This window comes from Leptodactylus fuscus, chromosome 6 (genome assembly GCF_031893055.1).
Source record: "Leptodactylus fuscus isolate aLepFus1 chromosome 6, aLepFus1.hap2, whole genome shotgun sequence".
NCBI classification, from domain to species: domain Eukaryota; kingdom Metazoa; phylum Chordata; class Amphibia; order Anura; family Leptodactylidae; genus Leptodactylus; species Leptodactylus fuscus.
In genome coordinates, this window is record NC_134270.1 from 155,934,686 (window position 1) to 155,948,049 (window position 13,364).

Here is a 13,364-nt window from a genome sequence, read left to right on the forward strand (position 1 = left end):
CACGGTGGTGGGTCTTCTTAGGTTTTAAATGGTTAAAGAAGACCATTCATGTCCTCTAACAATGGTGCTGTTATATACCACTGGAAAGCTGAAAGTGATATCGCTCCCGAAACTAACACCATCTTTGCAACCCGGCACATAGTGGCAGACGGTAAATAACACCGCCAATGGTAGAGGACATGAAAGGTCCTCTTTAAAAGTACAATGGATTGTCCCCACCAATAGCCTGTAGAGTGTCCCCGGAGTAGATAAAACTAGTGCAAGCATTGTTATAGTGACTGAGGGACTAAAATGCTGTATTATAATATATATTTATAGTGGTTGCAGCTTTCTTGCTCTGAAACAAAGCTTGAAATCCTACGCACATAGATTGAAATGCAGTGACATTAGTGACCACTAGGGGAAGTAGAATGCAAAGGGAAAAATACAGATGCTGATGAAGTTAATAAGATGTATAGAAATAAATATGCTGGAAGTATCCCCTAGAGGCAGACACTGGTACAGTCTATGCTAGAAGAAACGGCTCTGACAGCAGCATGACTTTATTTTTCCCATTAAGGAAATGCAAAAAATATGTACGCCTTCTGGTAACTTATCTATATAGCAGTAGGTATGTATGCCTTATGGTAGCTTATCTGTATAGTAACAGGTATGTATGCCTTCTGGTAACTTATCTGTATAGTAACAGGTTTGTACTCCTTCTGGTAACATCTATTTATTAATAGGTATTTATCCTTTATGGTAACTTATCTATACATTAGAATAGGTCACCACCATGTGATTGGTGAGGGTTTATAGCACCCCGTATCCCTAATGCTCAGATGTTCAGGTGAGCGCTGCACCTCAGGCCCAGTCCCTCTGAGGTGGACACAAGCCAAACCGGTTTGGTAACACAGAGGGTCCACCATCTGCTCTCTGCTACCAATAGATTTTGCATCTGGGCATAGAAACTTCAAGTTATATCACCTTAGCCAAAATCAAGTTATAGAATTTAGACTATAGGGTGTTGACTTAGGATTGTTTGTTAAATTTGCTGCGTATTTTAGTTCCTCCTCAGTAAAAAAATAATAAAAAATCTTTCTTGTGGATGATCAAGCGTTGTACTTTCACATAGAAGGTGTGTTTTCTTTCCAAATAATGTGTATTCACATAAGAAACTGCAGCATGACTTTGGGACACACAAGGCATTGCATCCATCCATTCCCAAGATGGCCACTGTGTCCTTCATTGTGCAGGCGCAGAGACAGGACGTCCATAACTTCACTATATCTGCTGTATCTGTTATCTGTACATTGGTACACATAATATTATATCGTTATAATAAACCCACTGTGTCACCTAACCGATTTGACTTTGGACTACCCCCGATATTCCCGATGTAGGCAATGACTGACCCATGTAGGTCAAGCGATTCAGGTGCCTAGTAGCGGGACATCAGGCAAAAGCGTAGCTAAGGTATTAGCCTAGGTCAGGCCTGCAGAGTATGTAGAAAATCAGCAGTAAGCAACTAAACAAATTCAGGTATTGTAAGCCCATGCCAGGCCCACTTTAACTCTGCCCATTTCCAACCATGTTCCTTTGTGTCTCCACACAGCGTCATACTTCTTTATGGGACCTGATATGGTATCATGCTGCTTGTGCCCTCACAGTACATTGCAGCCCCTAAAGTATAACCTCCGCCCACAGTATAATGCTGCCTATTATAATGCCCCCTTAATATGGTCCCCACAGTATAATGTACCCATTATTATGGCCTCTGCAGTATAATACCCCTCTTAACATTGGCCCCCATCTGTACCCCACACTATAGTACAGAAAAGAAAAATAATTCTAATACTTAGATCCTAAAGTATTGAGCAGAGGCCCAGGGAAGATGTAGAAAAGCAATAAAGACTGATACTCACCTTCCCTCACCTCTACGGGCTCCCTCGGGGTGTCTGTTGTGCGGTCCCTGTCTTCTTCAGTTTTCTTGCGTCAAAATGTTGTGACATCATGTGACTGCTGAGGGTCAATCACAGGCCTCAGTGCTCCCCAGGGCCTACAGAAGAGACTGGAAGATGCCAGAAGATGATTGACACACCATGGAAAATGCACTGGCTACCACAAAGGAGTCAAGGAGGGGTAAGGAAAGGTGAGCATCAGTGTCTAACGCCTCTGTTTATTACATTCCGGGATCTAAAGAGACCCCGGACCATAATAGTGATTCCTAGGTGGTGAACCCCAAAAATCTCATGTTTGGCCAAAATTTTGGGGAAAATTGGTTATGAACAAATGGTTTTTCTCATCTTTAGTATACAACAAAAGAGACATTCCGGGGTAACAAACTAAACAACACGAGTGTAGGGTCCGGCACACAAGAGCTTACAATCTATGATAAAAAGGGGGTGACACAAAAGAAGGAAAAATCCATTGTAATCATAATGATATTATGTTGCATGAAATCCGTCATGGGATCACGGATACAGAATGACTTATTCTAGGACTGCATGTAATAAAACACATATGCATTGTGCTTTAGGTTCCAATGTATTAACAATTACATCTCATCATGTCTTACGATAAGACTGATTTTGCAAGATACAGTGAATGGTAGTTCTTAATGCATCTTTTTAGAAAGTTCCAGCGCCCCCCACCTCCTCCCCTGCTGTCTGGATCTGGTCCAGCTATCCCTCCCCTTACTGCAGTAAGAAGAGCATTGCGGCAGAGGGAGGCAGCGGTCTGACTGCAGCACACAACCTGCGAACAGACTCAGGGAAGAAGGTAAAGCATCCTTAACCCAGCCTAGATGCATGCACTCCATTGTATCCAATAGGACACACATGAGGACCATGCACAGACCATGCACATCACAGTGTAAGTCTACTTACAGCTTATCTTTATCTGTTAGGATGACTGGCATGAGACAAGAGGCAGGACATTAGGGGTGGAGGACATAGGGGCCGAGAAGGGCAAAACATTCCCGCAAATACTTAATAACTTGTCCTATTCTTACCATGCGATGTGTCTTTACACAGGACTGCAGGTCGAAGAGCTATCACAGTACAAAGAGTTAAATGACAAATTCAGCTATAACCGTATACTCCTATATCTAACCATATATAATGCGTAAGAGACAATAGCGTGACCTTCAGAAGGCTTGGACAGTTAACTCTTTCCTGTAAGGATACTGGATAGATGGAACGGACGCCTAGGTGACAGTAGGAAATTCATCATTATAGTAAGTTTAGGGTCCCAGGGACAGACCAGGAGAGTAAAAAATACCGTAGATTAAAATCACAAAGATCAGAAACAAACAACAAAAGGTTACAACACAAATTTAAGAGCCACGGGACAGACTGGGCGGAGATTTTGTTGATTAATACTATGGTTTTGTCCAATACAATTTGTTGTACAAAAAAAAATGCAAAACTTTTCGAAAAAAGGTCAAAAAAGAGCAATATAATACATTCTATCTATCTAATGTGTATGTATCTATAATATATATATTTATATATATATATATATATATATATATATATATATATATTATTATTATTAATTTTTGTTAAATAAATATATATATATATATATATATATATATATATATATATATATATATATATATATATACATATACACATTATATATATATATATATATATATATATATATATATATATATATATATATATATATATATATATATATATATACACTTAGCATGTTTTCCGAGATATATACTGGGCTTAGTATTTTTATTAGGATATTTTTATTTATTTTCATCTATTTTTCACATATTAAATAATTGTAGATTTTAATTGGAAAAATATATTCCCATTATAATTATCTATAAAACTGTTTTGCATTTTCTAAGGGAAAAAAAATAAAATCTAAGTTGTTCTCTGCACATTTACATGGGACTGCCATGAGGTCAAGTTGTAATCGCTTCACTGATCTTGACCCCTACACAAATATATTAACCCCGTCCCATCGCAGCAAATTTTTAATTTTGCTTTTCCGCCCACATATCTGAAGTCTTGTTTTCTGTGGGACACGTTGCGCTTCCAAATGACAACAAAAAACGAAGTTGCACTATTTTCTCATGGGCTTTTGCTTTTATAGCGATCACTCTGCAGTAAAACGGACAGATGACCTTTATACTGCGGGTCGGTGCGGTCACGGAAATACCAAATTGACTTTGTTTTTGCTGCTGTAATTTAAATAAAAATGCAGAACTTTTTTCATTAACATTTTCTTTGCATCACCATATTTGGACCCTGTTACCTTCTTTGTAAGGGCTTTTTTTTTGCGGAACGAACTGTTGTTCCTATATGCACATTATGGGGTACATATGAATTTTTTTTATCAATTTTTTTTCAAGGGAGAAGTGACTGAAAAACAGTGATTTGTGCTTTTTGAGTCTCTAAAGGTCCATTCATACGGAGTTTTTGGAGATGCTTTGACACCGAATCCGTGTTAGAATCCACATGGAAAAACTGCCTCCCCATAGAGTTCTATGGGTTCCGCTCGCTTTTTTTTTCCACTTGCGGAATTTTTTCGCTAGTGGAAAAAAAGCTTCCTTCAGGCAGATTCCGCCTGCAAAAACCAACACAGTCAATGGGAGGCAGAAAATCCAAATTGTGTATTTGGGCGCAAAATTGGCAAAAATTGCGTAGAAAAACCGCTAGCGTTTTTTTCAAGGTCCATACACTATTCTGGAGGAAAAATAAAACAACTAATAAAGCCTCAAAAAACGCTCCAAAAAACGCTTAAAAAAATGTCCTAATTCCTGAAGTGGATTTTTTCCTCAACAAAATCCTTGCCAAAAAAACTCTGTGTGAATGGACCTTTACAGGATTCACTGTAAGGGTCCATTCACATGGAGGAAAATGGTGAGGAATTTGGTGTGGAATTTCAGCGCTGGAAAAAAAGCCTGCCATTGACTTCTGCTAGTAGAAAAAAGAACCCTTTGAAGTCAATGGGAGGCTTTTTTTTCAGCGCTGAAAGTCCACGCCAAATTCCTCACCATTTTCCTCCGTGTGAATGGACCCTCTGATGATCTCTCATACAATATACTGCAATACTTCTTTATTGCAGTATATCATATATATTGCACTTCTTACACACCTTACCACTGTCAGGGTGCAATGTAAATTCTGAAATGACAAGCTTAGGAACCTTTGATAGGCTCCTGGCTTTCTTGACAACCAATTGCTGCCCCCGTGACATCTTGGAGGAAGTGGGCGATCCATTTCAAGATGGTGGTAGAACACTTAGAAGTGGTAGAACACTTAGAAGTGGTAGAACACTTAGAAGCCGTGGTAGTAATTGACCATGACATCTAGGTGCTCAAGACTGAGGCCCCATGTTGCGGAAATGCAGATTTTGTTGCGTTTTTTTGAGCCAAAGCCAAGATTGGCTACAAAAGGAATGGGTAATATATAGGAAGTTCTTACACTTCTCCCTCCTGCTCAATCCACTCCTGGCTTTGGCTCAAAAAAACCACAGCAAAATCTGCAAAATAAAAAAAAGCAGCTTTTCTACTACATGGGGCCTCAGCCTAACAGTTTTGATCGATGCTGTCACTGTCTTATAGGTCTAGAAAGTTTGCAGGGTACCAGAGATATTCGTCATATCATGAATCTGGCAGAGTGTTGGAGCTTCTGTTAGGCTGGGTTCACATGGGTTTCTTTTGACCGGATTGTGAGGCAGAGGCCGCCTCAGAATCCGGTCCAAAAAAAGGCTAGCCGCAACTTTGCAGTTCATACAGTGCATTGGAATCCAGTCACGGCATTCCACTCCAGATTAGGCCCAAATGAATATGCTTAGTCGGGAGAGAGTTTCGCATCGCGGACGTCCATGGCCGATTCAGCCACGGAATCCACGTCAAGAAAGGGCTTGTTGCTTCTTTTTTCCGCGAGTGCGAACAAACTGCTCGAAGAAAAAGGAACCCATTGAATACAATGGGAGGCGTTTTTTTGTGCCGGATTTTGAGGCAGATTCTGCGTTAAAATCCGGCCCAAAAAACCCTGTGTGAACCCAGCCTTATAAATCAACTCCACAACAGTATTGCGAACAGAACCTAAATATATTTAATATCTTTTTTTCTGTTCAGGTGCCAATAAAGAAGAACCATGAATTACTTACTGCCAATGGTGACAATAGCTGCCGGTAAGTATCATCTTTATAAGGCTAGGGCTACACAGCAACTGTGGACACGACCCCCATTGCTGTGTGGCCCTAGCCAAGCCCTGGGATAAGTGAATATAGTCACATTGTGACCGCAATGGTATTGCAACTGTGATTTCTAGCCAAAAAAAAAAATCCAACATTGCTGGATTTTGTTTGCGAATAGAAGTCGCAATTGCAGCAGACTTGGGATACAGAGATCTTTGGTTCCACGACAAGAATCGCAACCAAAGTCGCCTTACAGCCTTAGCCTTCATAATGGACTTGCCCCTCACATACGAGTGTTACATCCAAGGGGGCGCCGGATGGTCCATTCCTTTCTGGTGAAACAAAATGGATCACAAGCTCCCCTAGAGGTAAGTGCACAACAGAAGGCACTCAGATCACACTCAGATGTTACTCCGAGTGTCTTCGGATTGCATTCCATTGCAAGCTCAGTCCCAACTCGGGCATGAGATCTAATGTGCTGACTCAGCAGCATTTTTCCATAATCAGTACACGGTACCTTTACCTGCAGTACAAGTGGCCACACTCACCCCACCGACCACCTTCATATGACTTTGACGGCACAGTCCCTTGTGGATTCCCTAATGTATGACATCAGATTTTACAGGGTGATATAATGAAGCAAACAACATATATCATTTTGATACTACATACTCACTAAATTGTAGGTCAAGGGCAATCCTGTTTCTTCTTGCAGACACTGGTTGGCATACTGAGTTTTATAGGTCATGCAATGCTTCCTGTGTTTGCAGATTAGTTACCTGCAAGAGGACAAAAGCTGCCTCCTTAGTGCCACCTATTGGAGGAAGGATCCTATAAATTAGTGCACCACCCTTTAGCAGGCTTTGCAGCATGGCTTTCCATAAGGAAGACACCTAGACGGCTGTTTCAGGGTTCTTGTTCCTCATCAGTGCAGAGCAGTAACTTGGGTCACTTTTATTTAAAGGGGTTTTCTGGGACTATCTGGAATTTAGGAAAACTCAAGGTCCAATACTCAGGCGGCCCATGGATTAGTTGTTTAAAACAGTAGTGATGGCCCCTGAATGCCATTTTGTCATCATATCCATCAGTCTTTTGGCCTATTCATAGCTCAGTCCCATTCAAATGAATCGGCTGAGCTGTGATACCAAACACAGCTGCTATATAAATGTACATTGCTGTGCTTGGTAAGTAGTGAGGAGATCTCTACAAATAACAACTTCCAAAATTTTAATTGATGACCTATCATAAGGATAAGCCATCAATTATTATTAAGCCTGGAAAGCCAGTTGAGGCCGAGCCCCCACGTTGCATAAACACCGTGGCATTTTATAATTCCTACAAAGTGGATGAAACTCTGCTAATCCCATCCACACATTGAGGAAAAATATCCTAGGAAGAAGGATACGCCTGGATGATAGTTAATTTGTATACCCTTTATCCCATGCTTATAAGACTTCCTATGCCAACTGGTGGTCTCTGCCATGTGAAATGCTATTCCCCTAGACCAACATCAAAGGTCTCACGTAAGGGACATACTAGCGCTGGGCTCTCCGTCCTTTGGGTCTATCAGGGGACCTGAATGACTATAATGGGGTCTGTTGGGTGTTCACCGTTTCAGAACTAAGGGTAAGTTCACACAGGGTTTTTTGGCCAGGATTTGAGGCTGTATCAATGGGAGACGGTCAGTTCCTTTTTTCCGGGTGCCGGTTCCCAGAAAAAAGAAGCGACATGCTCATTCTTTCACGCAGATTCGCCGCGAGACATCCACCTGAAGACACTCCCTCCCGACTAGGTCCATTCATTAGGCCTAATCCGGAGTGGAGTCTGCGACTGGATGCCGATATACTGCACCGACATACAGTCGCAGCTACCCGTGTTTTGGAATGGAACATGAAATCCAATGTAGACTCTGATGCAGATGTAAACCCAGCTTTAGCAAGCATGGATCCTGCTCTTTATTAATGGTGGGTAAGAATCCTGTAACAAGTGACTGCAGATTGGTGTTTTTTTTAGCTTGGTATATATTCTGCCTTGCGTTATAGGGCTGGACTGGCTAGTTACCTTCATTAGGGGGCAGTAGTGAGACAGTTTTTATCCTCATAATGAACATTTGGGGAATTTCTTCTACTACAATTCAGGTTCAGAGTCTCCGTCACCGAGTCCTAGTAAAATTACGGACAAAAAAGGTCTTGCAAGTACAAATGTTTCATCTGGTGATTTGATGGCAAAAACAACTAGAGAAAGTGGATCTGTATCCGGTATATATTTTGATATGCACATGCATTTTTTTTTAATTTTCACTTTATTTTTTGCAGTACTGCAGGCATGCTGTGCCCAGAAAATCACAAGGTTCACCGCCTGCTTGATGGGTCGCGGTCCAACATTGCGGTTAGATTGTCGTTACACGAACATCACCAACAACCAATTGCGCTACGATTTCAAGCTGAGGCGTAGAAAAGAACCTGAGACCATCGTCAGTACCATAAATCTCAATTACTTTACTGACAAATACCATAACCGAGCCAGTGTTTACATGGAACGTGGCCTCGTCCAGCTGCACATTCAGCGCTACAACTCCTCCGATTTAGGCCAGTATACTTGTACTTTACACATTCCTGAGGATCTCACCATCAACCAAACAGTAACCATCAACGTCAGTAAAGGTAAGATTAGGGGTATGGCAACCAAGTCTAATGACATGTTTACTATGTTCTCCAGTAAATACGTCACAGAGAGAACACATATCAGATAGGTGTGTCCAAATAGATATCCTTATTCCATGATAACTAGGCACTGAGCTACCCAGGCTGCATATTATGTACACACAACTACTGTGAGTCAACACAGAAGAACACCAGAATGCAATTCAGATAGGTTTACGGAAGCTTAAAGGTTATTTTCCTCTTGGCAAGCTATGGCTGAGGATAGCGTCACATCTGCACCAGGCTTTCCATCATTTGGTTCCACTGCGGGACCTGAACGATGGAGATCCTGACTTCTAAAATAGTGGTTCCCCCAAACACCGGCAGACCCCAACATGTGTGTCTACCATTTCATACTGAAAGCAGTGGAGAGAAAAGTTCTCTCTCCGACAATTTCAGTCAGTTTATGTAGCAGAGTCTCCAGATGTTGACTTAACCTAAGCTGAAAAAAGTGGCTGTAAGTCCCAAGCAGCATGGCAAGACTTAAAGGGGTGTCCAGGAGGTTGAAATTGACGAACCTGGTTCAACAGATTCTGATGATGGACCTGGGTTTTTGGCCACGCCACGGCCACCGGGTGATGTGATCTAAAGTAGCACCCCGACCCCCCGAGTCAGTCCACCCGCTTCCTCCTTCCACAATCTCACAGGTATTAATTACTGGTTGATTATAGCATAGGTAATTAATTACTTGTGAAATTAGTGGAGCTGCTGTGGACCGATGCTTCTGATCACATGATCTGGGTGTCGTGACATGGCCAGAAACCCAGGTCAAACATCTCCTCTGGAGCAGGTTAAGTCAATTTCTTTTTTTTAATGTAGATTGTGAGCCCCATATCGGACTCACAATCTAAATTTTTCCCTATCAGTATGTCTTTAGAGTATGGGAGGAAATCTACGCAAACACAGAAGGAACATACAAACTCCTTGCAAATGTTGTCCTTGGCAGGATTCAAACCCAGGATTCTAGTACTGCAGCGCTAACCACTGAGCCACCGTGTTGCCCCAAGGTTAAGTCAATTTCAACTGCCCAGACAACCCCTTTAAGTAAATAGGTGAGCTTTGCTGGTTACACTGTTTCCATAATTCCAATAGAAGTGAATGGGAGCTACAGAAACAGCGTAGAACGGTGTTATTATCCTGGTTCCATACATCCAGCTCCAGTGGTCAGGATTTACAGATAGTTATTTACATGTTGCCCATGATTTGCGGAGCTGGGAATAAACTTTTCTCTCTGCCGGTTTCAGTATAAAACCAGCGGATACCCGGTGGGCCCCATTATAGTCTATGGGGTCCGCGGGTTTCTGTGCGTAACCGCTTCTTAATTGGACAGGGTCTAGTCTTTTGGGTTCCCATGAAGACCAGAATGACGGGAGCCTTGGATGCTAGTGTGAACCTAGCGTAAGCTAGCCGCATACTTTCAATGGTGGAATGTTTTGCAAACATCCACTCTTCTGACTCCCCCATACATATACACTGGCAGTTCGGGCAAATGTGCATGTCTTTTCAATAAGGCAAGGAGAGTAATAGGAAGCAGTGTTGGACACTTAAGGCTCGTTCCATTGTGAGGGGGCGGATTCTGAGGTGAATTCTGCGTCAGAATCCGCCTCCTCACAATGGAGGTCTATGTAGACCACTAGATTCCTTTTTTCTATGAGTGGTATGTTCCATCTCACGGAAAAAAGAAGCAAGCTGCCCTTTCTTCAGGAGGATTCCTCGGTTTCAGCCCTAGCGTCCTCCTCGCAACAGAACCCTCCGGACTAGGCCCATTCATTTGAGCCTACTTCAGAGGGGGAAGCTGCGACTGTGAGAAGCTGCGTCGGTCGTGGCAGGAGCATTTTGATCCTATTGTGATGCAGCTTCCTGCATCAGAATCAGGACAAAAATACATGGTCCTGTGCCCCGTGTGAACGAGGCCTTAATTATTTTAGGATGCTGAAAAAAAGAAACTCTCTGCTCGATCTTGTCGCAAATTTTGCATCTGATTCAGTGCGAGACACTGATCCATTCATGTGAAGCTATTCAGTGAGTAAAAGCTTCAGTGGAAAGGACAGAGCTGTAAAGTGGAGCAGAATCTTCCTCTTGGCATTACAACATGTGAATGTCCTCTTATGGTACTTTATGACCCTTTAGAATAAAGAAGCAGACTTGTTGAAATTTGACATGTTCTTCTTTCCTCCTACAACATATATTGGGGGGGAACGGGGTGTTAACAATGGCCCCATAAACAAAAAATGGTCCTAGCGAAATGGACAGGCGACTTCCATATTGGAACATTTACAAACTGGCTTATCATCTTCACTGGAGATAAAAGACAGTATGATAAATATGCCACCGATGCGCGTTTCTCTACCACTGGAGGGCTTATAATATGATCGGCAGTAACAGCCCTGCGTATGCAAGGAAAACACAAGACTGCCTGACGTAAGGAGCCGGCTATTTACATACTCAGCAGCAAAAGGGCCGGGAGATTTTTTTTATCTCAGGATTGGTATGCCAATGGGATCAGAAATAATGAGAGTATATTTGTGAAAGGAAGAAGGGAATCTGACAACAGGGTAATGAAAGTGCTGCCGCTGACCCATGTTATTTACATGGATATAGTAGCAAATGCATATAGTGCAGTGTAACCACTGTATCAGCAGGATGACTCCTGTAAACAGTTTGGGGCGAATATAGATATACTGTATGTAATTTTTCTCCTAATTACATGCCCGCTAACTATTGACTCTAGGGTGCTGGTTCTCATTGGGGAGATCCAGCTTGTGTAGAGCGTCTTAGGCTGGTCTTACACGGCTGTAATGTAAGTCCGTAATTGAGGGTTTTCAATTGTGGACCATTTGCGGACACATTATACTCAGTGCGGCCTCTCACACCACCGGATATTTTATCCGTGGTGTGGCCAGGCCGCAACCGTGGTCCGCAATTTATAGAACAGGTCCGTAATGGCCGTGAATTGCAGCACTGCACGGACTCGCCTATAGAACTCCAAACATCTCCATCCATTGTGTAGTGGTTGTGTTGGGTTACTTCATTCTATCTCCCATTCAAGTGACCTGCAGTAACCTGACACAGTCAATACTAAGTACACAGAGTCTTTTGTATTCAACTCCATTGACTGTGCAACATTGGCGCCAGCTGATCGGTGGGGGTGCTATATGTTGGACACTAACTGATTTGATAGTGATGACCTTTCCAAAGAATAGGCTGAACCCCATTAAGTATTAATTTTATGACGTAATTCTGTAATTCTGGATATGTATGTACAGTAAATAGTAATGAACAGAAGATTTACCCATTTTCCTCTTTCTCTCTTTACACAGAGAAGCTGGAGAGATGTGCTGGAGTCAGTATCCTTGCCCTAAATACATCATGGCCTCTCTTGCTCCTCTTCCTGCCCTTACTTCAAGCTGGTGGCTTCTTCTGACTGCTGGGCAACATTTTGAGAAGAAATGAATTCTGTATCGTTCTGATATTGGACAAGTTGAAAACTGATCCAATGTCATTTCTAGAATATTCTTGTGTTTCCTTGTGTTATCTGTCTCAAGATCAATAATATTAAATAAATCAGGTAAACGTTCACTAAGTTATGCAAAAGTAATATTCATATCTGTAAGTTACAGAATGGATCTTATGGATCACAAAGGTGTCAGAGAAAATTAAAGGAGCATTCCCATCTCATAAGGGGATGACATATTGCTAGGATATGCCATCACTGTGGGGGAATAACCTTTGGGACCCTCACCCATCTAGAGAATGAAGGACCACCAGCACTATTTTAGGCCTATAACTTCTTCAGTCATTTTAGGTAATCGAGTGGCTGCACTTTCTTGTATAGCCAGATTTGTAGTGCCGCTGTATAGGGTAAAACTGTGAAGAGGCTGAAGCTCTAAATCAGTGCCCCAACAACTCCATTCTCATGATAGATGGGGGTCCTAGAGGTCAGACACCCATGGATCATAAAGTGGTGACATATCTTAACGATATGCCATCACTTTACAATATAGGAATAAGCCCTTTAAGCCTTGTTGCCCATAGGAACAAGAAATACGTTTCTGTGAAATTTGGAAAAAGGCTTTATATCTGTTCAATTCATGAAAAAGAAACTAAACTTTTTATATTTCATAAGTCAATAATATAGGTGAAGCTAAATATTGTGGATACAATATACTGTATTAGGGCCACACGGTGGCTCAGTGGTTAGCACTGCAGCGCTGGAGTCCTGGTGTTCAAATCCCGCCAAGGGCATAAAACCATCTGCAAGGAGTTTGTATGTTCTCCCTGTGTTTGCATGGATTTCCATCCCATATTCCAAAGACATACTGATAGGGAAAATGTACATTGTGAGCTCTATGTGGGGCTCACAATCTACATTTAAAAAAAAATATATATATATATACTGTATTAAAGTATTGTGCATTTATTTCCTCTTTCTGCCCCTGATCAAATCCATACAGGGAAGTTTGTTCAGCTGTAATCTACAGGCAATTCAGAAGAGAGCGGGTATGA

General features: G+C 41.9%; 1 protein-coding gene across 2 annotated transcripts; it reads left to right on the forward strand.

Moving 5' to 3' along the window:
* Positions 1 to 2,681: 2,681 nt before the first annotated feature.
* THY1 (Thy-1 cell surface antigen) lies at positions 2,682 to 12,437 on the forward strand. Of its 2 annotated transcripts, none has more exons than XM_075277728.1 (4): positions 2,682 to 2,760; positions 6,095 to 6,150; positions 8,472 to 8,819; positions 12,179 to 12,437. In XM_075277728.1, the coding sequence occupies exons 2-4, from the start codon at positions 6,114 to 6,116 to the stop codon at positions 12,280 to 12,282; spliced, it is 489 nt and encodes a 162-aa protein (XP_075133829.1). In that variant the 5' UTR covers positions 2,682 to 2,760; positions 6,095 to 6,113; the 3' UTR covers positions 12,283 to 12,437. The 2 variants fall into 2 exon arrangements, with proteins under 2 accessions (XP_075133829.1, XP_075133830.1); XM_075277729.1 differs by having other exon boundaries at positions 2,719 to 2,853.
* Positions 12,438 to 13,364: the final 927 nt, after the last annotated feature.